Here is a 27,069-nt window from a genome sequence, read left to right as displayed (position 1 = left end):
AAAGCTGTAGGATTAATGTATTAAGAAAAGTGGGCAGAACAATGTCAGTAAAGGAGCTAAAAAGATTGAGGATTGAACTAAAAATCAATGAAGCAGCAGTGATCAGAGGCTTTCGGAGTTCCCCATACACATTTCTATCTAGGTACATTTATAAAACGGTGTATGATTTATGCTGTAGATTATTATAAAGAATGCCCCACAGCAATCTGTATTATATTATCTATTTTAAAAGCTTTGGTATCATATGTTAACCCTTTTGAAGGTCTTTAGAAGCAACAAGTTTTTTTCCAAGTCATGATAGTGTAAGTAATTGTTCTTAATTGTGGATCCCCTTAGTACTTTCCCTGTGAACTGCATTAACTAGATCATGTTATTAACATCCAGAGTGCTTAACAGTACTCAAAAGCCAATGTTTATGCTTTTTCCTCTTTGCCTTGCTCAGAGGGAGAACTTGAAGAAGAATGGCTGAAGGAGGCAGGTCTGTCAAATCTGTTTGGTGAGAGCTCTGGCGACTCCCTGGAAAGCATGGTGTTTCTGTCCACATTGACCCGAACCCAGAAGGCAGCAGTAGAAAAGCGAGTAGAGACTGTCACACAAACCATGAGGAAAAAAACCAAACAGCACCATATTCCTGATGTCAGAGAGATCTTCAGGCTACAAAATGACTCGGAGGGAAAAGTAAGTTCCTGTCTGTCATTTTGTTTGATTGGGGCAGAGAAAAGAGAGAGACATGCAGGGGTGCAGGTAGAGGAAAGGGACACACAGACACAAAAGGGATATTTTCAGATGATTTGTGTCTAACTTTCACTCCTTTCCAAAGGAATTTTTTAACTGAATTTACAGGAATAGCATTAGTCCAGGCTTGATGTTGCATTAAGCAAACTTAGCGTGTAGAAAGAATTATGTACATTGGCCTTGTATTACTTAAAGGTGATGAATAAAACAAACACTCCATGGTCAGGATATTAATCTGAATTAATTTTAACACAGATGCAAAACTCATTACAACAATCATCCAAAATGCTACCAAAAGCCCGCTTTTATCTTTGGGTGGTAGTGCCCTGCAGCCATCCTGAGGGGTCTGCCAGATAGGGGGTAGCATCTCTTACTTGTGCTCTTGTTTCTTTTTGTTTGTTTGTTTGTTTTTTGTTTTTTTAAAAAAGGCACATCAACCTAACCACCTTTATTTTGGCTAGGTCTGCCTGTCAGCTGGGGTCTTAGACCCTGTACTAATTCCCAGGGCCTGTGCATGGCATTAAACTGTGTGCGGGAAGTTGCTCTGACAGGTCCTGAAGGGTCCCGATCCCCTCTCATGGGGTATCGAATGGAACAGTTCCTCTCCCATACGCAGGAAAGGGGAAGGAGGGAAATGGAGACTATGATTAGAATTCCTTCTTCTGTGGAGAAGCATATGTGTCCTGTCTGCTCCTCCAAAAGCAATGAGATCTTGAGCTGGAAGAAGAGTCTGACCTGATGGAAGAGCACAACTAGCTTACGTGACCTCAGCCCTGTCCCATGTTCTTGTGGCTCCCACTGTTGTTCCACACAATTGTAGTGGCTGCGGAAAGCATTGCGAATTTTGAAGGTTTTTAACTTCCTCTTTTCCCCAACTGCTTCCTCTCTTAGGCAAGTCCTTTTAAATTCAGAGCTGAAATGTACTGGGAGGAGTGTGTAAGCGCAAGTGTATGTTCTGGAGGCACAACTTCCCTTTCACTCTTTTCCTTTGCATGTGGTTGCAGAAGGGATAATAACTCTGTATAAGTTTTCTGGGATCCAGTTTGGAATTGACTACACCTGAAAATACAAAATGTAATATCAGAACAATTTAGGTAAAATATCATATAGCTTAAAGCAGTATAATTTCTCTTTCAAATATGCCATTTCAGTAAAACAGAAGAAATACTCATGTTCCTTTATTTAAGCTACACATTGTAATTTTTGAAAATCGTATGTCACAGTGTTCAGTAGACTTCTGTGTCTCTTAAACTGCATGTTTTCCTAGAACCAAAGAATGGTTTGGGTTGGGAGGGACCTTAAAGATCATCTAGTTCCAACCCCCTGCCATGGGCAGGGACACCTTCCACTAGACCAGGTTGCTCAAAGCCCCATCCAACCTGACCTTGAACACTTCCAGGGGTGGGGCTTCCACAGCTTCTCTGGGCAAGCTGTTCCCGTGCCTCACCACCCTCAGAGTGAAGAATTTCCTCCTTATGTCTAATCTAAATCTACCCTCTTTCACTTTAAAGCCGTTACCCCTTGTCTTATGTTTTGATATTATTAACATCAGTGAGAAGTAATGCAAGCAGACGAATGATTGTAGCTATTTAAGATGTATTAAACAGAAGGTTAGAATATTTATTAAATATAGAAATAACTGGGGGAAAAAAGTATCCTTCTAAACCTGTCTCCTTGACTGAAATTAAATAATACAAGTGTAGGCCCCCAAACCTATACTGCATTTCTTTCTCCAAAGCAAGATAATTATTCAGAAATCATTGCTTGTGGGTATTCATCTAATCTGGCACAGAAAGCCTGCAGTGAAGTCACTTCTACAACCTCCCTAGGTAACTTGTCTCAGTGCTTTGTTACTCTCCCATCATTAGCTTTTTATGTAACAAAAGAGGAACGAAGCCATTTGCAGCTGTATGAAGTCATTCCAGTTTAATAGCCTCTGAAAATCCTGTAACCTCTGTTCACCTGGAGGAAAGCAGGAGGAAAGGTAAAACAATACTGCTGATGTTTCACATCAACACAACAATTGTGTTGATGTTTCTCCTAAATTTCCTGCATTATTCACAAAGAGAAGCCGGACTTGACAGCTTCCCAGTCTGCTTCTAGTGCTCCCTGAAACAGTAATAAGCTTCTGGGCAGTCATGCTATCTTCTTCTACCTCTCAAGATCCCTGATTTTAAAAAAAAAAAAGTAAATATACAGATTTGTGTTGGTAGGAGAAATCTTTAAAACATGATTTTTTTTTTCTCAGTAAGTATGCTTGAGTTTAATTACAATTAAAAATCTAGTGTGTTAAACATTCATTGTTGATTTGAGTTGCCAAAAAGATAATAAAAATAATAATGGGTAGAAAAGTATATGGGTATCTGTATACCCATATATATATGGGTATAGATTTTCTACACGTTCTGAAATATTTTTTTCCTATTGTAGGTGTAATCCAGTTCAAGGAATGTGACAAATCTTAACACTGGATAGTGCAGCATTGTAGAAAGGAGAAGATGGTTGAAGTCCTTTCCTGTTCTGTTGTCTCTTTGAAGTGTCTAGTTTTGTTGTTGGAAATCTAAGGTGCAAGCACAGATATTAATGTCAGGCCGTGCTGTAAAAGGGATGGGATTATTCTGTAGGGGAGGCAACCATGTAATATTTTGCAAGAGGAAGGAGTTTGGCTGAGTCAGTCAAAATGTCTCCTCCAGATTCCCTTTCCATGTCCTTCCCAAACTACAGCTTCAGGTCAAAGACTATATTTTCTTATACTTTGCAACTCTGGAAAAGTAAGTCTTACACCCACTTAGCCTTTTAGGAAGAGGGGGAGGGGACTTAATGACTTCTCTTTTAATTACCTAGATTTCAGATCCCCTTTGACTTTGGCAAAGGGTTTTCTACTGAAACACAGGTGTGCTTCTGCATACCCCTGAATTGCCAGGGTATGTGTTTTAATCCTGAACAGAGTCAAAGGAGTTTCTACAACCAAGCATTTGATTTTTATAGGCATATGCATACTTATTGTTCCTTTCTTAGGTCTGTGATGGAAGTGAACCCTCAACTGTGAGAACAGGTGAAAACAAAAATGAAGTACCAGGCGGAACAAAAGGTAATGCCAAAGAACTCTCTTTTTTTTCTCCCACTTTTGGTTTGTAGGCTTTCAACTACAGAAGCTACTACATAGGTCCATATTTCCAGTAATTTCTCAGCCAAAAAAAAAAAAAAAAAAAAAAAGAAATTCTTATGAGAAACCTGAACTGGCCTGCATTGTTATGGTGTAAAATTTTTAAGTTTGGCTGTAGATAGTGTCCTTTGAGCCATCTGGGAAACCTTGTCTGTTACCAGCGATCATCTTACAATTGAGTCATCTGGGAGAAGTCTCCTCTCATAGCTTATTCTTAGGTCTTTCCTGATCCTTAATTTATCCCTTCTGGTTTATCTCTGCCGTACAGTGCAGGAAATGAAGCGCTATACATAAGCTTATCAGTGCATTCAAGGGAACAAAAACAAATGGACTATAAACATCCAAAGAAAGTGGGAACTGGCTATATATTTGCAGTTCAATATGAAAGAAAAACAGGAATGAAAGAAAAAAGTTGTTTACGTTTTAAAGGAAAATGGAAAGGAAATAGCATTCAGTGTGTGTAGGACTGGGTTGTGTTCAACAGTGTGTGATTACACAAGAGGGGTGCAGAACCTATGGAAGACCCTTCCCTCTCACTGCCAGGTAGGACAGAGCATCACAGAATTCCTTAGCTGATTCCATAGTTTCTGTTTTTGAGAGTATGAATTTTGATGAAAGACTTTTACAAAGCTTTCTGCTGTTCTTCCAGTCCAGTAATAAAAAGGTGGCTGCCCTGTATCATCTTATGTTTCTTCAAAGTAGGGGTTGCACCATGTCTGTTACACCACCATACCCATCACTGTAGAGATCAGGATATTAACTGGCAGCCATTTAAACTTAAAGATACCGCATCGTTATTATGCATCATTTGTATGTTGGGGTTTTCTTCTTCCTGAGGGCTGGATAGCACACAGGTGTTACACCAGACCGTATAGCCACTTAAGTAGTCAGGCAAGCAGATCAGGTTCCCTACTGCAAGCTACTTAACCTGTAATCGGACTTAGAAAACAGCAACAAACAATACAGAATGTGCATGGAAGTTGAAGTGAGAGAGATTAATATAAACCAGCTCTGAATATCACCAAATCTGTGCGTTTCCAGAAGTCCAGTTAATCCTTCCCAACCTCACTCGAATAAGAACAGTAAAAAGCTGGGAGGACTGCCAGACTGCTGGTTCAGCACAAGGGAAGGAAGAGATGCCTGGTGCTTGTGTCAATAAACTGCACTGTAGGATTCAGAGCTGGAAAATTACCAAGCAATTATTACAGAGTTTTTATCACATCTGGTTCTTTTTTTCCAATAGCCCTGATGTACCCTTCAGAAATGGGAAGTTCTGAAAGGCAAATCCCATATGCTAGCTCTCCCTCAGCACAGATTGCGAGGTAGATGGCAAATGCATCCCGAATTTTTTTACATCCTGTTTACATCCCGATTCACTTCTGCTCTTGTCAGCATGCTGAAGTGGGCTCTGCTCCCAAGACTGGGGCAGGAAGAAAAAATCAGTTCAATTTACAGTCAAACCATGCAAGCTTGGTGGTGTTAAAAGCACGACACCTGTTTCAGTGCTGTGCTGTGATCTTTCCTCCAGAATGATGAGCAAATTAGTGTTATACAAACAGTGAACGAATTGAAGGCAAAAAGTAAACGCCTGATATTTCAGAGATGCTAAATATTTATGAAATCCAAATCCGAAGACGTTATTTTAAAATGGAAACCCCCTTTGACAGAGTAGTACCAATTTTACCTGAAAAATATGAATATCGTGTCAGACATTGAGAGAAAAAAAAAATCCAAAGCTCAAATTGAGCTGATGACCATTATCATAATGGTTTGCCATTAGAGCATACATGGGCTGTGTGAACCTGTGCTCAATCCTTTTCTTGCTAGTCCCACACACCTTGTTTCTTGCTTAAACAATGTAAGCAAACTCAGAGAATAATATGAAAGCATTATGTTTTTATACTTTTCTGTCTGATCGTGCTCAAGCAGAACAGTGTAATGAGTTCCTAAGATTTTTTTTTTTTGTTGGTAGATGCATATTTGAGTTTCTTTTGGAAGGACCCTCACTTACAGGCTTTAAGTGCCTCGTTGTTTCATGTAGGTACAGAATGGGTGTACAGGAAACGAAAATTCAGAATCATGTATTAAGCTGTCAAAAAACGTTATCATATTAACAATCCATAACACTCACTAAAGATCTGCAAAGATAGCAATATGTTCAACAGCTCATTTAAAAAAAAAAAAAGTAATTATCTTTGGATGCCTGTGAAAAGGAGTGAATAGCCAAGTTGGTTAAGACATCTCAAGAAATAAAAAGGTAAGAATAAAGCCGATGAAAAGCTAAATAGTCGTTACCCTAAATGGGGGAGCAGCAAAAGTCAGTTTACTCTGGGACTGCAGTTGTCCTGAACACACAGGATTAGCTACAAGGGAAGAATATTAGATAAAACCTCTGTGTAAGGGCAATCTCAAAGCATAATGATCTGGCACATGGATGAAAGGATTGCATGTGCTACGTGTAACATGAGGGAGAAGAGCTTTAATGTTTGCTTCTTGATAGGAAAAAAGACTGAAATGTGGTTGTATTTTTTCAATTAAAGAGTTTGTTTCTGCTTTTCACTTTACATGATAAATAAGGAATCTATGGCCAGAGTGATAGTGTTAGTGAAGAGATTACAAAGTTTTTTATTTTCTGTTTAAAATCATCCATAAATTTGCATTTTAGAGAAATGCTGTGTCATTAAAAAAATCAGCCATTCTACCTTTCCAATTATAAATTAAGATCTATCAGCATAGCTCCATTGGGGTATACTCTAGATTCTCTACCAAAAATAGGAAATCGTGAGGTTGACACTTCCAATATTTCCATGTCCTATTCAAAACAAACCCAAAATGTAATCCACACCCCACTCCTGAAGCGCTCCCATCATTTTATGTGATCTTTAAATAGCACTGTGAAACAAAGAAAGGGTACATGGCTAATCTAAAATATGGTTTCCGCATTCTTATAGATAATATTTACATTTTTCTGTATCACACTTGCATTTCTCACATGAAATATTGCATGCAATTGGCAGGCTGGCAGAACACCAAAGCTGCTTCCTCTTAACAGCTGCTTCCTAGATAATGAATGCACAATAAGAGCAATGCTATACAACAAGAAGAAACACCCACAACAGCAGCATTTCCAGACTTTAAAAATGTGCACACCATTACCAAGACATCTGCTTTACGCGGTGCCTTCGTATGACCAGAGGAGTGAAACTGGAGCTACTGCTTTATTGTTTGTTAACATCAGATCCCTCCCAGGCTGGTAGGAAGTATGTAGGTCACGTATAGGCCACATTAGCATGACAAAAGTCTTGGGAGGATGGGGAACTGTTTTCTTTTAGTTCGGATGCATTAAACAGTTTACATGATGTATACAGATATACACGCTGGGAGGCCAAAGCTCGAATACAGGGATGAATTCAACCTTGGATATGTTTGTCTACTGAGGTTTCACATATCTCTTTACCGAAAAGAGCAGCTCTAGTTTCAGGATCAGCTTAATCTTTAGGGTATGCCCCAGGCATCTTTTGGGGTCTATGGAAAGTGAGCAGAAACCACTCTGGAATGAGCAAGTGGTAACACACACAACAGACCAAATTTGGAAATGTTTTATTCTACTTCTCACAGCATTCTTTGGTTGTAAGTAGAGTCAAAGTGTTAACTCAAATCCACCTCTCTCTGGAAGCATCTCAGCTCTAGATCAGTTACACTGATGTGGGAGTGGTTGCAGAAAGCTCCGTGCCCTACCAGGGAGTGGCTGTGGTGGCTGCAGCCGTTTGCCTGTCTTTCAGGTCCCCTGAGTTTGGCCCTGGCAGACTGAGGTAGGTTTCAGGATGCACTCTAAAGAATATCAGAGACTAGTCTTGTTTTGTGTATAGTCTTTCAATTAGATGCAGATACGATTCAGGAAAACTTCAAGTTGGTGTAATTCTTTTTTTTTTTAAACTTGATGTTTCATATGTTGTTCAGTTTGAATGCTTGTAGCTCAGTTCTTTTGCAGGCCACTGAAAATACGAGTGTAGAGCAGCGCTTTCCTGATGGCTTCTCCCTTAATCTGCCTATCTGCAGTCTCTTCCCTGCTTCAAGGTCAAATAATGCTGTAGCTGTAACTATTTTATGGGAATTTTTTTCTGTCTTGGTTTAGCATAGCTGTTCCAGGCCACAGAAAAATTTCCCACAGTGGTGTAAAGGAATTAATCTGTTACACAATGCTCATATACCAAAGCATACACACTGCTCATGGTTCGCCTCCTCAGCTCATGTCCATTTCCATCCGACCTTTCCTGCACTTGCAGTATCTGAGCTTTGAACAGGCTGCAGTCTCCTGTGCCTAGGAGCCAGTGGTGGAATCATGGTCCCATTGAAATGAGCAGAATTGATTTGTTAATATTTGTGGTGGTTTTAAGAAAGTCTGAATTTCATCATAAATACTTCCAAGGTATTTGTAACGTCTTGTACAAGGAACCTAGTTCTGGATGTACCCTTTAAGCCTTTAAGAAGTACCACATCACAAGAGATGGTGGAGAGATCAGAATCCTTCTCTGGCCGAATTGTCTTTGATGCTTTGTATTAAATAGTGTTATTTACAAAATAATTTTCCTCTTGCTTCTTTCATGTTGTATTTTAACTTCATATGGGAAAGCAATGGTTGATTTACTATGAAATTAGACAACTTCTTTTTCTAAATGCAGAACTGCCTCTCCCTTTTTTCCGTTTTTTTGTTTTTCTTTTTTTTTTACCAGAAAATGTTCTACATTTGTGTAGTGTTTGATTCCTTTAAGGAACAAAGAAAGAGAAGTAAGGCCATTGTTGTGTACTTAGTCCTTCCCTGTGTCATGGAAACATGTCCAAACAGTTTTGAGGAATCTAGACTCTTCAGGCTGAGGTGAGGACAGGGTTGTTGGGACAAAGACATGATGTGTGTATTCTCTGTTATTCCCAGATGTTAACTCTTTGTATCACAGAGGAAACATTCTCTTTTGTTTTTGAAATTTTAACAGCAGAAGGAACTGCTGATTTGGTTGTAGGGTGTTACAGTCTTTGAGGCTGGAAAGTGTTTGATGGCAAGAAACTTCTGATGCCAAAGCTGTTTGGCTCTGGAAGATTCTTGGGAGTCTGCTGTTTGTTTGAGGTGGATTGCTTTATCTTTTTGTAACAGATAAATAGGAGAAAACCCCATGCCTTGGCAGAATTCTTCAAGAAAAATGTAAAAGATGGACCTTTGGAAGAAGCTAAATTTTCAACTGACAAAAAATACAGAAATCAGTGAATTTGGAACCAGAAAGTCCATTCCTTGCACAGCATTAATTTCTACTTGGTTTTAAACTTACTCTTATGCACTGAGCATGCACTGAGTGACGCTCAATTGTGCTGCTGTTGATTATTAGTTTTTTCTACTCTGTTTTCAGGTCCGAAGTTTAATCTTGGAATTGATGAGCAGAAGAGCCCGCTTGAAGATGTGCAGTTTTTGGACACTGACATAAATTTAGAGATATCGTTTGCAGAACAGGCAGCTAATCTCAAAGAAAGCTCAGTAGGCAAAATGTGCAAGGGTGGAGGGGGTGACACTCTTCTCCCGGTAGGTGTTTCCTATGTATTGCTCTCATTCTTTGTTTTCACTAGTGGTACTATTTGGATTATATTTATCTGATAGTGAATTAGATGTAGAAGAACCTTGTCAGATCCAGCTTTGTGGAGATAGCCCTTCTCAAGATAACTAATTTTTGGGAATAGTATTTTCGATAACGTGGAAGTAACTACTTTTATGCCTATTTATGTCATTTTCTGTCTGGCAAAATGTACTTTATGTGTAAGCAATAATGGACTGGTAATATTAAGCTGGAATAGTAGCTTAGTGGTAGTTGTACACAAACTGTGTCCTTACTGCATTTGTTTACAGCCCCTTTTCTTGTTATCTGAGGTGAGATGCTTTACCTCTGTAATAAAAACCTCTGTTGTCATATAAAATGGGTTGGTGGATGCCTGTAGAAACCTTGTGCAATTACCCAATGCAGATAGATGAGGGATGGGAATGAAAAACAGAATGATCTATAGAAAAGCTGAAGTCAAATGGCAGGAGATAAAGGATTAGTTTGTACTTAGTTTTACTTTCCAGCTCGTAATAAAAAAAGGCTCTTCTGAATGAATCCAAATAAATACAAAAGAAGATCCTCCAAGGTACTTTGTTGTTGATCCTCTGGCATCTCTTTGAGGATCTCTCTCTACCTAATAGTTTAGGAACACGCAGTTACGTATGACCTGTAAACTAATGACTGGTCTGAAAAATGTCTTTTTCTTCTAACAGTGTATGCAAACATGTCTGAGTAAACATAGTGTCTGAAGTAATAATGTTTCACAGTTCTTCAAACACTTAATTTAGATAAGGACATGTGCCGTTCTTCGAATAGTAATTACCACATGTATCCTAGTTTAAACATTGTAAACCAGACACTAATGGATATTTAGAAATAGATTCTGAAGTGGTTAAGTCATGTTTCTCTAATGCAGTCTGTAACAAGGAAATGATAGCTATACTCTAACTTCTGTATATATGCGTGCGTGTGTGTGTATATATGCATAATACATACTTTAGCTACACTTTAGGCTTATGAAGGATTGCTCAAAGACATGGCTCTGGAATTAATCCTTCAGTGATGAACGGAGTGGTAAAATGATAGGAAAAGGAAGGGAGTTACTTATTTAAATCTACAATTTGTATTTGTTGCACCTTCATCATTGGCAGCTATTTTTAAACACACGTGTTTGTGCAAGTCAATGAAACCTCAAGGTGGGAAACTGACTATATATCTACAATTTGTAAGTTATGTTTATGTTTCAGTATGTGCCCTTGTAGTCATGTACCATAACCACCAGTTCATCTGTGCTATTGCTGGGTTTGTACAGGATGAGGAAATAATTCTGGAATATACTGTATCTTTCCAAATGGAAGAAAGTCTTGTCAACCTTCCCGCTTTGAGTCATGCGCACTGTTAATGTTAGGCACAAGCAAGTCTTACTTAGAAGCCTGGTGGTGAGAGATGGAGTTAAAAAGCTCTGTGAGCTGGGAAGTCCCTCCCCCTTGTGCTCTCGGCTCATTTCCTTATATTGGTCTCTGACTGCAGCTTCTGAGCATTTAGTGCAGTAGAAATGAACCATAATTAAGGATCCCCCTTTTCTAAGAAGGGACCCCTTTATTATTATTATTTATATGGCAGCCAAATATGTTATTTTGTGTGCATAAGTGCAGAGGGATTTTTATCCCAATTGCATATGCATAGGATTGTTCACAGACAGCCCTTTCCACCACTATAAATTGCAAAAGGATGCAGAAGGTGGTGGTGGGTGGTTACAAGCAAGACAAAGCTAGACTCTTCTTGGAGGTGCACAGTGAAAGGACAAGAGGCAATGGACTCAAGTGACTACAGGGGAAATTCTGTTTTGCAAAGAAAAAAAAAAGTCCTCACAAGAGCATTAAGCACTGGAATGGGTGCCCACAGAGGTTATTTGGGGGTTTCAAAATTCAGTTGGACAACACAACAAGCAACCCAATCAAACTTCGAAGTTAGCCTTGCTTTGAGCAGGCAGTTGAATTAGATGACCTTCAGAAGTCACTAGGAACCTAAATCCTCCTATGATTTTAAGATCATTGGCTTTTCAACCTATCTGGGGGATTCTCCTGTGATTTAGTCAGTAACAACAGGCTTCATGATGAAGGGTTGTGCCCTGAAGGAAGCCTTTAGGCCAAGTAATTTGTTATGACTTGTATTATTCACTCTGCTGCAAATCTCTGGTTTCAGAATTTCAGGCTGCCGAAGGACAAAACAGGTACCACAAAGATTGGTGACCTGGCCCCTCAGGACATGAAGAAAGTCTACTCTTTAGCACTGATTGAATTAACTGCTCTCTATGACATACTTGGGACAGAATTCAAGCAGCAAAAAGCTGTAAAAATCAAAACCAAAGGTGAGTCAGCGTTTCATATTCAGAACCAAATGGGTCTGTTTTAATCTGATAAAACAAAGGAATCCAGTTCTTCATGATTTTCCAGCAGAATATATATATTAATATATAAATAGCAACACAGGTCCTGAGCAGCATTTAATATACGCCTTAACTCAAGGTATGATTGAAGCAACTTTGTGCACATAGTCACCCCAGCTGTGAGACTCTGCTCTCTGTCTAAAGTTAAAACTCAGGTCAGTCACTGAGCAGGTAAACCAAGGAGTGAAGAAGGGGCACTGTCTTAGTAGTGTGCTGTGCAGGAAGAATTGCTTCATGGAAGTTTGTATGTGCTGATGTATTCCCTGGGAGGGCAGGGGTATGTGCTCTCTGTGGGTATTCTTTTCCTGCTTTCCTGTGCTATTTCTACCTGACTTTTTTTGCTTTCTTTGCCCTTTTCTGGAGATACTGGGAGCCTTTGTCACCTGCTTTCCTTTTCTGTCTGGTACAAACTCTTCTGTGTCATGTAGGCCTTGCCCATCCAATATTTGCTTAGGCCATAATGCAGTTTTTTTGCTGAGTGGCATCATATTAAGTGGAAGATTTGGGCTGTTGCAGAGGATGTTGAGAGCTGCAACCTGTCATTTTGCTCTGCAAGTCGTTGGAGCATATGTATAGTCATAGTGCTTTTCTTGGGAATGTAGGACACATGAAAACCAGTTTCAAGATGCTAGATGTTTCCAGTGCTTTGTTTGTTTTCTGTATTTCTGGCTTCTGCTAAATGCTTTACGAGAGCTTGAGATGTTTTCCCAGTTAATCACAAGCCTACTTTGGCCAAAACCCTCTTGTCAAGGTTCAGTGAATGTGAAGGTGCAATAGCTCACTTTAAATAATTGGAAGTAACAGAGAGGGTTGGGATATGCACAGCAAGGTACAATATTCTTCAGAACATGCTTTTCACTTCACAGTAGTAGAAAATAAATTTTTAAATGCAAAAAGCATACACAGGAATATCTGTGAGACCTTGATCCCTTAAAAGCATTTTCTTCTTGCAGAAATGCTTGTGTTTTCACTAATGGAGAGAAAAAAACACTTTTTTCTCTTGTATTTTGGGTCTTAGTTTTAATTGATTCTTCTTACCAAATGTATTGTTAATTGAATTTCACTTATAGCATTATTACATGAATGACAGGCAGTCATAAAAAACACTGAATTGATTAAAACACCTGTTTTTCCCTAAGTTAAAAAAGATGGGCTAGAGTCATGGAAATTTTCAGGAAATAGACAATGATATGTCACCCTTTCTGCCAAACAAATCTGCTTGTGCAATGTAACGCATTCTGTGGCTTGTTGCTCTGCCTGACCCTCATCTCTTCACTCCTGAAGTGTTATTTGGCCTTGTGATTCATACAGTGGTGGATCTGTTGGCTGTCCGCCTTTGTGCTTGAGTATGTAAAGATGATGAAAACATAGTTTTTCTGTGGGATTTTGTGCTGTGCCCAGTCCTGCCTTCCTATTGACCTCTTGCAGTTTGTTTCTCCAACTACATTTCAGTAGAAACTTTTATTATTGACAAGATCTTCAGGATGATAAAACTATGGGGTATGGATATTGAGTGTATGTATGAGTCTCTACATATTTTATGGGTAGACTTTTTATGCTTGATAGAGATAAAAGAACTCGCTGATTTGGCACTGAAGCTGATGTTTCTTTGACGTATATCATGTTCCCTCAAGGGCTGACATCTTTTTAGTAATTACAGCTGTTCTGTGCTCGGTATTGGCACAGCATCATACCAAGCAGTTTATCGCTACATGTAGTGTTATATGCTGTTTCAGAAAAATTGCACATACAGCAATTATCAGTACTTCTGACAGAGAAGGTCTGTGTCAGCAAACTCAGGGTAAGTAGTTACTAGTATGGCTCTCTTTTAATGGTCACTAGTTTATATTCAACTGGGCCATAAACACATGGGAGTCCCATTTACTTGAAGACTAGGGTTAGTTTTGCATCAGGGCTAGATTAACTGAGAATAGATTCCTTTTTTTGTTTTTTTTTTTTTAATTTGCATTGCCTTAGCGCTACTGTAAAGACCATTTTCTAGCCAAGACTTAACTGTACTTTTGGTTTTATTTAAAAAAATGAAAGGCAGAACACCTTTGGTAAGATGGTGATCTTGCTGTCCTACTGGTGTTTTATAATGCAAAAGCACAAGGGTTGAAAAGATCTTCTTTGAAAACCCTCGTAGAGAAATGTTCAGAGTAACCCTGGGTGATAATTTCATCTGTCTCATTTTAGTAGCCAAATTTCTGGCTATTTCACTCATGCCATTTGCATCTTAATTATAATAGAACTTGCATTGAGTGATGCAATGCATGGTCATCATCACACCCATTCTGCAAACCAGAACCGCGCAGATGATTCATTTATGCAGTTTGCTTCACTGTACTATATACAGAGAATGTGCATGGCAATCTGAAGTCAAAACAGAAAACTTCTGATATATGGTTGAAGGAAGAGATGAATAAATCCTTTTTGCCAGAATGCTTTGTGTAATAACTTGATGAAGACATTCAAACACTTTGAACAGAAGGTCAATATCTCTGAATAGGCTTCTTGCTTCAAAAACGTGGTTTATGCCATTATCATATGTATTGGAACAGATGTGGATAATATCTTAGTTTCTTTTTCTTATTCTTCAGACTCTGGCTTGTTTGGTGTCCCACTGTCAGTTTTACTGGAACAGGATCAGAAGAAGGTGCCAGGAACCAAGATACCACTGATTTTTCAAAAGGTAAATTACTTATTGATTCAGTAAATGGGATACTTTGCTTTGTATCAGGCATGTTTTGAGTTAAAGGAATTAAGTTCATTTTTTATTATGACTAGTCTCCATAATTTAGGCAAGTTTACTAATAAGCCTGTTAAAACTGACAAGCAGTGTAAGAATCCACTGCGGCCAAATTCCATTTCATAACAGTGGTGTACCTTTCATCATCAGTTTGCCCTGAAAAAATAAACGGCAGGCCTATACTTGAAATTCCATATAAATTCTTAATCCCTGGGCCACAGGCTGAACCTACCTTTCTAGGAAGTGGTTTTTTCCTTTCAGAAGTGATTTGGGCCATGAGGCAGGTAGCTAAGGAATGGGCATCGGGGTGGATAACTGCCTCTGGTGGTGGCAGCTGCCCTTTTTTGAGATTTGTTGCTTTAGTACATGGGGGAATGCTTTGGCCTTTATTATGTGGTAATGGGGAAGATAATAGGAAAGATGATGGAGACTCTGGATTTACAGCCCATGCGTAGCAGGTTTCATTGCATGAGAAGGAAGAGACAACAGTATGTGGACCTGTCTTACCACTGACAAAAACTCCATGCTGTGTCATTACCATTTCAGTAGGTTTGAGGACCTTCTTGTTATTTTTCAAGAAACAGAAAACTCAAAGTAGTTTTGCATCACTCTTTCAGAACTATTGCTGTGTCATTCCTGCCAGAAATTACTTCCTCAGAATCATAAAAATACATTTCTGGGAAAGATGCTGTCTAGAAAAAAAGAAATTAAATGACAAGAAGTGATTGATCACTGTGCTATCCTAGCAACATAGTCATCATATTTCTTCAGGAGGAAGATTCTACATAAACTTTTCTAGCTCATAGATGTGATTTGTTTTGCAAGTTGCAGACATCATTTGGAATGCATTTTTTAAATGAGAATATGAAAATAAAAAGTTTCCCATTTCTATTGCCTGTTCTCTACAGCACGTGCTTTCCAAGAATAGGGGATTTATATAAAGTGCAAGAAAGAACATTTTTATGCATACTGCTTTTTAAATGTACCTTGGTTATCACTGAAATGAAACAAACCAAGCTAATAGGAAAGCTGCTTAATGAAAAAAAACCCTTTTAATAAAAAATACACCTAGTTTTTATTTCAGTGAGGAATTACAATTCAAAATAATGACATAATTTAGGCTTAGGATTTTCTGACTGGAAAATCTGAGGGTAATACCAATCCATGTATCTCCACCAGAAGTTTCTGCTGATAGTATTTCAGGTCTCTGGCCTGCATAATGAAGCCATGCAAAGCAGCCCTGATAGAGCGGAAGGGGGAATTTCCCATAGGCAGGAGGCTGGCTGTGGCCAGCGGCCACCTCTTGCTGCCTGCCAAGGGGCCACTTGTGAGCGAGTGTGTGCAAAGGAGTTGTGGCCGCCGGCAGTGCTGCCAGACCTCGCCTCCCCATGGTGGGGATGGTGGCAAGTCACACAACATGGCCACAGTGTCTTTGTGCCCAACAGATGAGAGTGGCAGCCACTGCTCTGGTGGAAGCTGGCTGCAGTGAGAGCTGGGTGTGGCCAGTTGGCACTTTTTCTTTCTTTTCCTTTTTTTCTTTTTTTTTTTTTTAAACCAAGGAAAATATACCAGGGTGACACCTTTAGTGTTGTTTCCTAACTTTGTGGCTTTTTCTGTCTGACCTTTTCTGTGGCATTTATCAGTTACATAAATACAGTGGTAGGTAAACACCCTTTAATTTCTGTAACTGGAGAAAACACAACTGCGTTGCATAATTTTTCTTACTTAAGAGGTAGCACAGGAAGGTATGTAACAAAGGCACTGCCCTAGTTAGGCATTGTGAGAACCATTTGTGCTAAAATGATGTTATCAGCTTTTGACATTTAGAAATTTCTTTTGAATGATCTTAGATCCATACTTCAATGAATACTTCTAGGCATATCTTTTAGAGAAACAGGATTTATTATATGTATCTTAAGTACTGTTACAGAATTTCTACCAATTTATCTAAGCCATGTGTAGGATTGTAACCTGTTGAGTTTGTTAGGAGAATGCCAGTATTTGCAAAACTGAGGCTTTTTTAAAGCCTAAAAGTACTTAGTTCCTCTCTGGTAAAGTCATAAAGAAGAGTATTTGTGAGAAGGTTAGTATTGTCTCTAATGTTACCTTAATTGTTTTGATTTGGAGACATTTTAACAAGGGTAGTAATTGGGATTTATTTTTGAGGCCAGAGTAATTTTGGAAAGAAACTGCTTCAGTCTTTGGAGGAGATTTGAAGGAGGTCTAGAAAATACAGTTTTCTTTTTTTAATAAAACAAACTCTTCTTTAATAGTATTCATTAAACAGGTAATAGCCATATTAAAGGTTTTGTTCTGCAACAACCGTAATCCATTTGTAAACTGTGTTTGTTGTCTGCTTGTTACATGTATGTATGCACAAATGCGCACGCGTGCACACACGGCTCCAATATATCAGAACTATCTATCAGTAATTTTTAATTGACATCTTCATTCATGCAATTTTGTTTCTTTTTGACAGCTGATTGCCCAGATAGAAGAGGCAACTCTGGAAACAGAAGGACTTCTTAGGATACCAGGAGTTGCAACAAGAGTAAAGGTAAAATAGATTGTCAACAGCCCCCCAAACTTATCTGTGTTTGCTGATTTTATTATGTCATACAAATATATCTTAACACCAGGTTGTTATGAAAATCTTCAAAAACAGAAAGCAAAATCTCACTACAAAGAAAACTGAGTTATATTAACCAGAAAGCTGACAGTTTCATACAGTGTAGTTTTGGGGAGAATACTGGGGTTTAAGTTTAAAGGGGAGTCAAGGTTATATTTCAAATTCAGTTGTGCCAAAATCTCATTAATTCTTGGCATGAGCTTTCCAGCCTTTTGCTTTTTCCCTGAAACAGCTTAATCATCTGAACAGTTCATACACAGTCCTTCTACCCGGGAAGAAGCTTTTCTCTGGCATTGTGAGCCTATTTTAATAGCTAGACTTAGCCTGTGTTACAGGGCAAGGCATCCAGCATGCACTGAAGAACCTCTCACATTTATTTTTATGAACAGCAATATAACTACTGGGCTCACTAAGCGCAATCTTGTTAGGCACGTCTGTGCGCACCGACACTTCGCAGAGTGAGTGCCAATTACATGCAGACTCTTCCCAGTATTTGCCTTAATGTGGGAAACTAAATACACAATATGATTCGTGCCAAGAGTCAATGTGTTAAAAAGACAGTCTCAACTGGCCTTAAATTCTAAATGGAAAGAACCATGTAAGTGGATTCAGCTGTCCGAAGACATCTGCCAGCCTCTGTTGTGTAGAACTTGGTCCAGCAGCTGGTTCATTAGAAACCACTGATATAAGGGAATATTATGGAAATTGGCTTTATTTCTTTACCACTAAATAAGATACCGGGTTTTTTACAAGTTTCCTCCATTCTTTATTTTTCACTTTTCATCAGTTCTGCGTACTGGAATGATTTTGGAGTAATTTTGTTTATTTGGTTATTCTTTGATTTTATCAGTTTAATATGATTTCCCAGGCAGAGGATCACTCACTATTTAACTTTCATTAATTTTTTGCCTATGTATTTGCAGGAGCTGCTTCTTTGAATTAAGCAATTGTTTTGTTAGCAAAGATGTTAAGTTCCTGTACTTATTCAAATGGAAAACTTTGTAGAAAAACAAAGAATTTATCATACTAAAGGGCTGATGTTTTTTCTTAATTTTCTTAAACTTTCTTCTATAGAAAAATAAAATATTTTCCGTCTTATGTAGTTTTATAGAAGGGCACAGATAATCTCAAGAAAAAGTACTTTGCTATCTTATTCTATAGATTCTGGATGAGCTATTAAAAATTGTGTTGCATATCTGTAATACCCCATCATTAAATACATTTACTTTAAAATCTAAGCATTGGTCCACTAGGATGCATAGCTGACATTTCTACTCTTGCCTCTCAGGTACAGCAATTCATTTTATCAATTGTTTAATACTGCATTTGCCACAGTGATTTGGTCTGAATGTGGATGGATGAGCTGATGACACTCAGAGGGAGAATTGTCATCTTTTTTCCTAAAGCTTGCTTTTTATTGATGAGCAGGCCACACCCAGAGCACTGTGTACAGTTCTGGTCCCTGCTATACAAAAAGGATGTGGACAGGCTGGAAGGGGTCCCACGAAGGGCCACCAAGATGATCAAAGGACTGGGAAGCCTGCCATATGAGGATAGGCTGGGAGACCTGGGTTTGTTCAGCCTTGAGAAAAGGAGGCTTAGGGGGCATCTCATCACCATGTACCAGTACTTAGGGGGCAGCTACAAAGAAGACGGAGACTCCCTTTTTACACGGAGTCACATGGAGAGGACAAGGGGGAGTGGACACAAGTTGCTCTTGGGGAGATTCCGATTGGAAATGAGAGAAAAATTTTTCACAGTGAGGACAGTCACCCAATGGAATAACCTCCCCAGGGAAGTGGTTGACTCAGCCACGTTGGACACTTTCAAGATTCGTCTGGACAGGGTGCTGGGCCATCTTGTCTAGACTGTGCTCTTCCTAGAAAGGTTGGACTGGATGATCCCTGAGGTCCCTTCCAACCTGTGATTCTGTGACTTTAGACATCTGAGTTAGGATCTTGGCATCTTATAATCCCCTATGTAATCAGTGGAGACAGAATATCTGTCTGGAGGACAGTTGGGAACATCCAACTTCTATGTCAACCTGAGTGTCCACATCTTCTTTGGAAACAGATCCATTTTCCATTTGGACAGATTTAAATTTAATGAGAACAATATCTTAAAAATGTGTCTAGTATCCTCTATCCAATGTGCCTTTCTTGCCCAGATAAATAATTAAGGCCATATTTTTCCATCGCACTTCATCACACATAGTTTACAAAACAAGTCAGTGTCTCTGTTCTCATTTTCTGTCTGGAAGAACTGAGGCAAGAAGAAGGGAGGGACTTGTAAGAGGTGCCCTGGGGACACTGGCCCTATACTGAGGCCACTCTTCACTCTGCTGGACTGGGAAATAAATGAAGTGGGTGCAAGGCTGGGACCAATGCTTAATGGGAGACTAAGAAGGACTCAGTCTTCGCAGTGTGTTCCCATTTGTCCATCTCTGGAAGCCCAGTAATAGCACTGCCATGGGAGCAAGGCAGGTAAACGGTAACGTCAGCTGCCAACAGTGTCCCGCCCTTTCCCAAGCCCAGATTTATGAGGTATCGCTTTTTTATATGAGACTTTCAGTGCTGTTTATTCTGCTGCATGACCTCAAGTTTTGCAGTACAGTCTCCTTCGAAACAGGGCATGTTTGACATCCAGCGCTAGACAAAGCCGTATGTGCCCAGCTGCATGGAGTCCTCTGTAGATGGCAAGACATCCAGCTACCCAGTCACACAAATCTTTTCCCTGTTTCTTAAAAAGAGAACCAGCCTCACCTTAATGTGTGGTTTGATAGGCAACTGTGTGTCAACATGCATGATTGCCATATTTGTTTATGAAAATGGTCATGCATGCATTATAGCAACACCCTTTAGTGGTAGTTTCAGAATTGCTACGTATATATCAGCCACATCGTAATATTTGGGGGAGGAGAAGTCATAACCCTTACGTGGATGAATATGATATCTGGTTCTTATAGTATATTCCATACAGTCCGAGACAGGCCCATGGGATTTCTTCCTATATGATTTGGCCATCTGCTGCCTATTACTGTGTGTTTGCTTTCAGTGCTTTTGATCCCCAAATTATCTTTTTGTAGCAAAAGATCAGCGGCAGCTGGAGTTAAGTGATATTTCACAAGTCCCTTTTTTTCCCCCTTTCAAAGTATGGAAAGTATTGCTGTGTGTATAATGCGTGACTTCCAGCAGCCAATTGTTATTGGTGCTCTCTGTATCGACTGCCTTTCAGAGTCTTTGCCAAGAACTGGAAGCAAAATTTTATGAAGGGACCTTCAACTGGGAAAATGTAAAGCAACATGATGCAGCAAGTCTTTTAAAACTCTTCATCCGTGAACTGCCTCAGCCACTCCTCACTGTAGAATATCTCAAAGCTTTCCAAGCTGTACAGAGTGAGTAGTGTCCTTTCTGTCTCGGTTGCAAAGAATTGATATCAATGCAGAGAGGTGCCTCTTTGACATAGCAGTATTTTCAGTAATAGCATGTGAAACTGAAAAACAAATTGAATAACAACAATATGTCTTCTCCTGAGAAGAACTGGGCATGTTTTTGCTAATGCACAAATAACATTTTTCATGGAACATCTATTTTAACAGTTTACACATCAAATGAAAGCACACTGCCACTTTCTGATGTTTCTGTTAGTTGTTAGGAGGTATAGATGGGTTATAAGGAAATTGTGTGTGATGGTATCAATTTATAAATATTTGCTTCAAAAAAAACCAACAGCAAAGATGTAATAGTTCTGCAGAAAATCTAACAAATGGTAATTTATACTGTTTGGGGTGTTTTGTCCATTTACAACAGGAAAGGTTAGAGCAGAATAGTCAGAACCACTGATCATCCCTAGTCCCTTGAGATCAGCAAGTTCCTGTGAAAATGTCCTCCTTGCCAACTGGTCACCAAGACAGCAAACATACCAGCTGTAATTGAAAGAGAACAGCTTGGTGATAAAGAATCAGGAGTGAGAACCCACATACACTAAGTCCCCAGCTGACACAGGAGTGCAAGTTTCAAAAAAATCTATTCCCCTTGTCTTCAGGCAGAGCAATGGCTCATTTCTGAGGGACACTTTCAGAGAATTTCCATGGACAGGCAGACAGACAAATGTTCTTAAAAACTGTGGGCTGTGTCAGTCAGTCTCTGGGTTGTGAGTTGCCTTTCAAGGCCATTAAGCTGGTGGGAGTAGGGGGGTCGGTGCATAGGCTGCCACAGTGTTGTTGATTTTGCAGTATTAAGCAGCAGGTTAAAGCTGGCCAGAATGCTTTCAAATGATGCTGGCAGCAAAGAGCTCCTCAAGGTTATTCCACTTACCAGATACGGACTGGAGCCAGGAGGGTTTCTGCTTGCTGCTCCTGAGCTGTCTGAAGGCTTTTGTGGTTTTACTTACCCAGAAGATACTCAGGTGCCAGGATCCAAAACACTTTCTACACTGAGCCAAAAGATTTGATGCAAAACAGACATAGCACTTCATAGCCTCCCATGGTTTAAACTGTCTGCCCGTCTTGTTGGTTACATATAATAAAATTAGGTGTTACAGAAAAAGAGCCATCTTTGTGACAGTAGTCAGTGTTTTTCATAATACTGTGACTGAGTAGTGTGGTTAGAATTAAATATTTAAACAACTTAATTTGAACAATTTAATTTGTTAATTTAAGTAATTTAAACAACTAAAGGTCAATGGTTATTTAGGTGAACAGACAGAAAATCTTGATTTAAGCAATTAATTTTAATTGTTTTGCAATTGTATTTTAGCTTACTTTCTTAGGAAAAGGTTGATTCTCATGGCTTTCTGAGCATTGTGACATGGTGTTTTGGAACTAAATTTAAGCATTCCTTTTGAAGCATGTCTTTCTAGAGCAGGTAGATACACTGTTAACACTACTTGCATGTTTTAAGTGGCTATATAATCTGTCACTCATTCAGATCCTTAATTTTTATTATGGTAGAAAGTAGTCAGCAAGGTGGTTTTTTTTATTTCATCGATGAACTTTTTTTTGGCGGTATCTCCCAAACTGATTTGGATGAAATGTATTTGAAGTAGCAGTTCAGTTGGAATCCCAGCAGGATGCACAGAAACAGCCCTGTTGAATTTTGAAATAATGTGATAAAACTATGTCAAGTGCAGGTACCTCCTTCTTCACTTGTTTTATGTATGGACTGGTTCATGAGGAATCTGCTGAGGAAACTTGCCAGCGCACGTCCCCTAAAGCATGACAGGAGGAAGTTTATCACAAGTGACAAATGTGGGAGAGATGGGGCTTTCTGCTGCTCAATGCTGCCAGAACGTAGGAGCTCTTCTAGGAGGTGAAAGAGTGTAGGAATGCACTCACCCTGTGTCTTGGGTGAATGATGCACCACTGAGCAATTGAGTAAAAGGCAGAACCAATGTCACTTTTCTTTAATTATAGCTTGCCACATTTGGTACAGCACTCACTGCTGTATGTATGTGTTAGGCTTCTCTGCTCTTGGCTTCATCCCCACTGGTTTGCCATTGCAGCTGCTGCTGCTTATGTTGCTGGAGACCTGCCCTATCCAGCAACACGTGGTATTCATTCTGCGTGGGTGACTTGGGAGACCATGCAACTGTTAAGGCAATCAAGAGAAACTGTGAAAGCAGTTTTGAATATACCCTTTCATATGTTGGGGCACAGGCTCAAAAAGGGAGGAACTGTTAGCTGACTATTTCTTCTTGTAACATTGCAAAATAAAGAATCACAAGGCATCTAGAAAATATTGCCAGAGGACTGCTGAGTCATACAGCAACTGAATCCTAAAAGAACATTTGGAAATGAGTATCAGAAAACAATAATCTGCCAGTCCTTTGTCATACTATGACAATTAGCGATGTGTATGCCATTCAGCATTTTGCAAGAGATTTCCACTTTGAAATCATGCTTTTTGAAGAGAACAAATGACAATTTTAAAATACTGAGGTTCATGTGCTTTGCTGGCAGATCTTCCAACGAAGAAACAGCAACTGCAAGCTTTGAATCTTTTGGTTCTCCTACTACCTGAAGCGAACAGAGACACTCTGAAGGTTAGAATTACTAATACTTTTTTCTGCACAAATATTTTGTCTGTTTCCATGAATCCGCTGTGGTGAATGCTGTTGTGTTTTAACATTCTTTTTTCCAGTTCAAAGTTAATGCTGAAACTAGTGATTCTTTTGTTTTTCATATTTCATAGAACTTCAGAAAAAAAAAAAACCCTTAGGACCCTAATTCGTCCCAAATGACTTTTAAGAATGTGACTTGAAATTTTCCAGGAGATTGCAATAATGATCTCCCAGTGAGTGACCTTTTTTCTTAAGAGTTTCTTTTTTTGCAGCAGCAGTCATTGTTTCCAATGCAAAAAATTAACAGTGTTAGAATACTATGGATGAGAGTTTGCTTTTCTGAAATGGGTTTAGCTCTTCATTTTTATTCCCCACTTGGTGCTGTTTGTTTGTACTCTCAATAAGCTAGAAATTTATACTGCCCGTTGGTATTCGCAGCACGTTACATGGGGTTTTCCAATTTGGGCTTGTCTTTTTGTAGCAAACCTATTCATCTTTTTCAGAATGTGCTTACTATTAAAATTGACACAATCAAAAATGAATTTGCAGGTTTTGTGTAGGATGCAGAGCATCATATGTTACAGGCAAAAAATCCTATTATGTCTTATTGGTTAAAGATTACTTTCTTTTTGAGTTTATTTTCTGTGTGGAAGCAGTCAGGAGGGCTCCTGAGTTGAGTTACAAATATCTGGAACTGAATTAGTTGAAGATTGCCAGTTTTTAACTGGCTGTCAGTCACAGTGCAGTGGTTTACTCACAAATTGCTTACCCTACACAACTAGCCGCTCCGTGTTTCCATAACCATGACAGCTGGCACTGTTGTGTTCACTTTCAATTTAAGAAAAGCCAACAGTAATGTTTACAAAAGTATCTGTGGGATGCTACCTACCCACCTACGTAACGAGGGTTTTGGAAAATAACTTAATGTGCAGAGCTTCGAAATCACTTGGATACTTTTGAAAATGTTATCCACAAATATAACAGGAATGATTTACTTCATTACTTAAAGGAAGCAAAACTTGCATTACAGTCCAGTGAACAAACATATCCACGCTTCCTGTATTGATTGCTTTTCACGTGGTTTTATTAGGAATAAAGAGCTTTTTCCAAAAATATGTAACATCACGTTTCACTCTAACTTTTTCATGTGCAGAGTTGACCTGTAAGTTCTGCTGTTATTTCAGGTACTGCTTGAATTCCTCCAAAGGGTAATTGATCATCGAGACAAAAATAAAATGACGTTAAAGAATGTTGCAATGGTGATGGCCCCAAACCTTTTCACGTTTCATGGGTTTGGCTCAAAGACTATTGAACAAAGCGAGTTTGTTATGGCAGCTGGAACAGCAAATGTCATGCGCTTTATGATTCAGTACCAAAAACTTCTCTGGACAGTAAGTGTATTCTTAGAGATGGAGGGGTGGGGGGTGGGAATCAAATTTTGCAAGCAAGGCATCTGAACAAAGAAGTAATGTGAACTTACTTCCATGATTTAGAGAAGGATCAGCCCCATCCAGCTGGGTTCTTGCTCATGGGTAACTCTTACGGGAGTGAAACAGAATCATTACAGCTTATTGTAGAGTTAAGCTCTGATGGTCAGAGTTTTAATATTGTATGTACCATATGTGAACTCAAAAATAAGTCCTTGGGGGACCTTTGGCCTGTCAGTATGCATTGTTATGAGGAAGTTAGTCTTTTCTGCTTAGAGATATTAGCAAGAGACATGGTGTTCTAGCCCATTTGCCTTTTAGGCCAAACTTCGTATTATATAAAACATGTTTTGATAAAACATGAAGCTGTGCCACGGTCTCAAGCAAAGCTCTCACTTAGACAGACTGGAGAAGTTTGGGCTTTGTTTTCCATCAGCAACTGTAAAAAATTTTGACCTTTGCGTGTGTGAGGAAAAGTTATTAACACCATTGCACAGACTAAGTGTTGAGTGAATTTTTGGCTGAGGAAAGTAAAAATACTGCATGATTCCACCTCTCTTCCCTTGAGAGCTTACTGCATGGAATACAGCACTGCAAATGGTGTGGTTTTCAAATTGTTTTACAGCTTTATATTATTTGAATCTTTAATTATTAGTAGAGATTAATACTTTTTTTTGAGTTCTACCTGACAACCTGACAATTTACAAAGTTTTGATAAGTTAGTTACTTAAGGAAATTGTGTAGATATTCATACTTACTATCTATATTCATCTAGATTCCTAAGTTTATTGTTAACCAAGTGAGAAAACAAAACACGGAACGGCAGAAGAAGGAGAGAAAGGACAAAGCTATGAAGAAACTTCTGAAAAAGATGGCATATGACCGGGAAAAACATGAGAAGCAGGAGAAGACTCCTAATGATGTAAGGAAACATACATCTGAAATACTTTATTAATAAGCCTATCATCTTTAGTGAAAAAGTGGATAGAGGGGATATCTGCATTTATTTAACTGAGAATTTCAATAGATAGCAAGCTGTTATGGGTTTCAGTTTATTACCAGCATGACGCATTTAGAGGGTTGGGCTGTTTTCCCAGATTTTTCCAAATATTTCTATTCTGAAAAATGATATGCCACAGGTTGTTTCAATCTGAGCATCTGAAACAAAATATGTAAGGTCTGTATCTGTAGAGGGAGCAAGTGTTGTGACAACACTCAGTATTACGATACCCACATTTAGATGCATTGCTGATGAGTGGAAGTCACAGCAGACCATGTGTTTACTTAAAAAATAAATATGTAGATTTCACTATTTGATATTTAATAGTGTTTGGAAACAAGGCTAGCGTTTAATCCTCCTTCCTCCTACAGGAGCTCCCAAGCCACTGAACTCTTTGCCTCAATGAATCTTTAACTGTCCCTTGTGAAGCGGAGCATGCTGGAGCATGCTAGAACATGCACAACCTGCCCACCCCAAGAAACCCCAAAGGATAAAGCAAATGTAAAAAAGTTATAAACTGCTTCTTACGTAGCTATTGTCCAAGTGTCTACTCCCAATTTACCCCTGTGTATATAATCTACAGTCCATTATCTCTCCATTAGATAATTGACTTCTGCCAGACCCGTCAGTGATGTCAAGGCATAAGTTTCAGTGTAATGCTCTCCACACATTCTTTACAAGGAAAAGAAAAAAAATCCTGTGGCATTATGGTGTTAAATTTTCCCGTACTTCAGAAATATTTTAACTGAACTGTTCCCACTAACATTGAAACTTCAGAAATATATCTCATGTACCTTGAAATTCCTTATTATTTACGATTTCAGTGAAGTTAGTAATTACAATTCTTTGAAGTTCATTAGCCTATATAGTATGGTATCTTAATTATAATGCATTTGAAATACATGATTCCAAAGTTCTTTTAAATACATGAACAGGTAACACCAAATATGTGTATCCTGATAACATAATGAATACGTATCAGATTTAGGTGGTATGAAAATACCACCTTGTGGGTTGAAGTCATTTTGACGATTCTGGTGAATTAGAGACATCTTGTGGTAGCTTGTAAAAATGCACTGGTCTGGTCTGCATTTTTCTTATCCATTATGCATATGGCAAACTGTTACAAAAAAGGGTTGTAATGTTCTAGTAAAAGCATTTTTTAACCTATTAAGCCAAAAAAATAGAATATGACAAATGAATTTGCTATACTATCCCTCAAATCTGCCTGGTTTTGATCTTGCAAGTATGCCTTCTTTTTCTCTCAAGTGT

The 27,069-nt window shown here is 38.9% G+C and overlaps 1 protein-coding gene across 7 annotated transcripts in view; it reads left to right on the top strand.

Moving 5' to 3' along the window:
- The window catches only part of ARHGAP18 (Rho GTPase activating protein 18), a 99,769-nt gene that overhangs the window by 59,768 nt on the left and 12,932 nt on the right, over nt 1-27,069 (top strand). For all 7 annotated transcript variants that reach the window (XM_075087599.1, XM_075087600.1, XM_075087598.1 and 4 more), the window contains exons 3-12: nt 443-678; nt 3,754-3,826; nt 9,301-9,470; nt 11,689-11,854; nt 14,533-14,624; nt 17,161-17,238; nt 20,545-20,704; nt 23,270-23,352; nt 24,555-24,761; nt 25,573-25,719. In XM_075087599.1, the coding sequence (XP_074943700.1) occupies nt 443-678; nt 3,754-3,826; nt 9,301-9,470; nt 11,689-11,854; nt 14,533-14,624; nt 17,161-17,238; nt 20,545-20,704; nt 23,270-23,352; nt 24,555-24,761; nt 25,573-25,719 (1,412 nt within the window). The remainder of the gene's footprint in view (nt 1-442; nt 679-3,753; nt 3,827-9,300; nt 9,471-11,688; nt 11,855-14,532; nt 14,625-17,160; nt 17,239-20,544; nt 20,705-23,269; nt 23,353-24,554; nt 24,762-25,572; nt 25,720-27,069) is intronic.

Source organism: Phalacrocorax aristotelis, chromosome 3 (assembly GCF_949628215.1).
Source record: "Phalacrocorax aristotelis chromosome 3, bGulAri2.1, whole genome shotgun sequence".
Taxonomy (NCBI): domain Eukaryota; kingdom Metazoa; phylum Chordata; class Aves; order Suliformes; family Phalacrocoracidae; genus Phalacrocorax; species Phalacrocorax aristotelis.
This window is presented reverse-complemented; position numbering and strand designations above follow the sequence as displayed.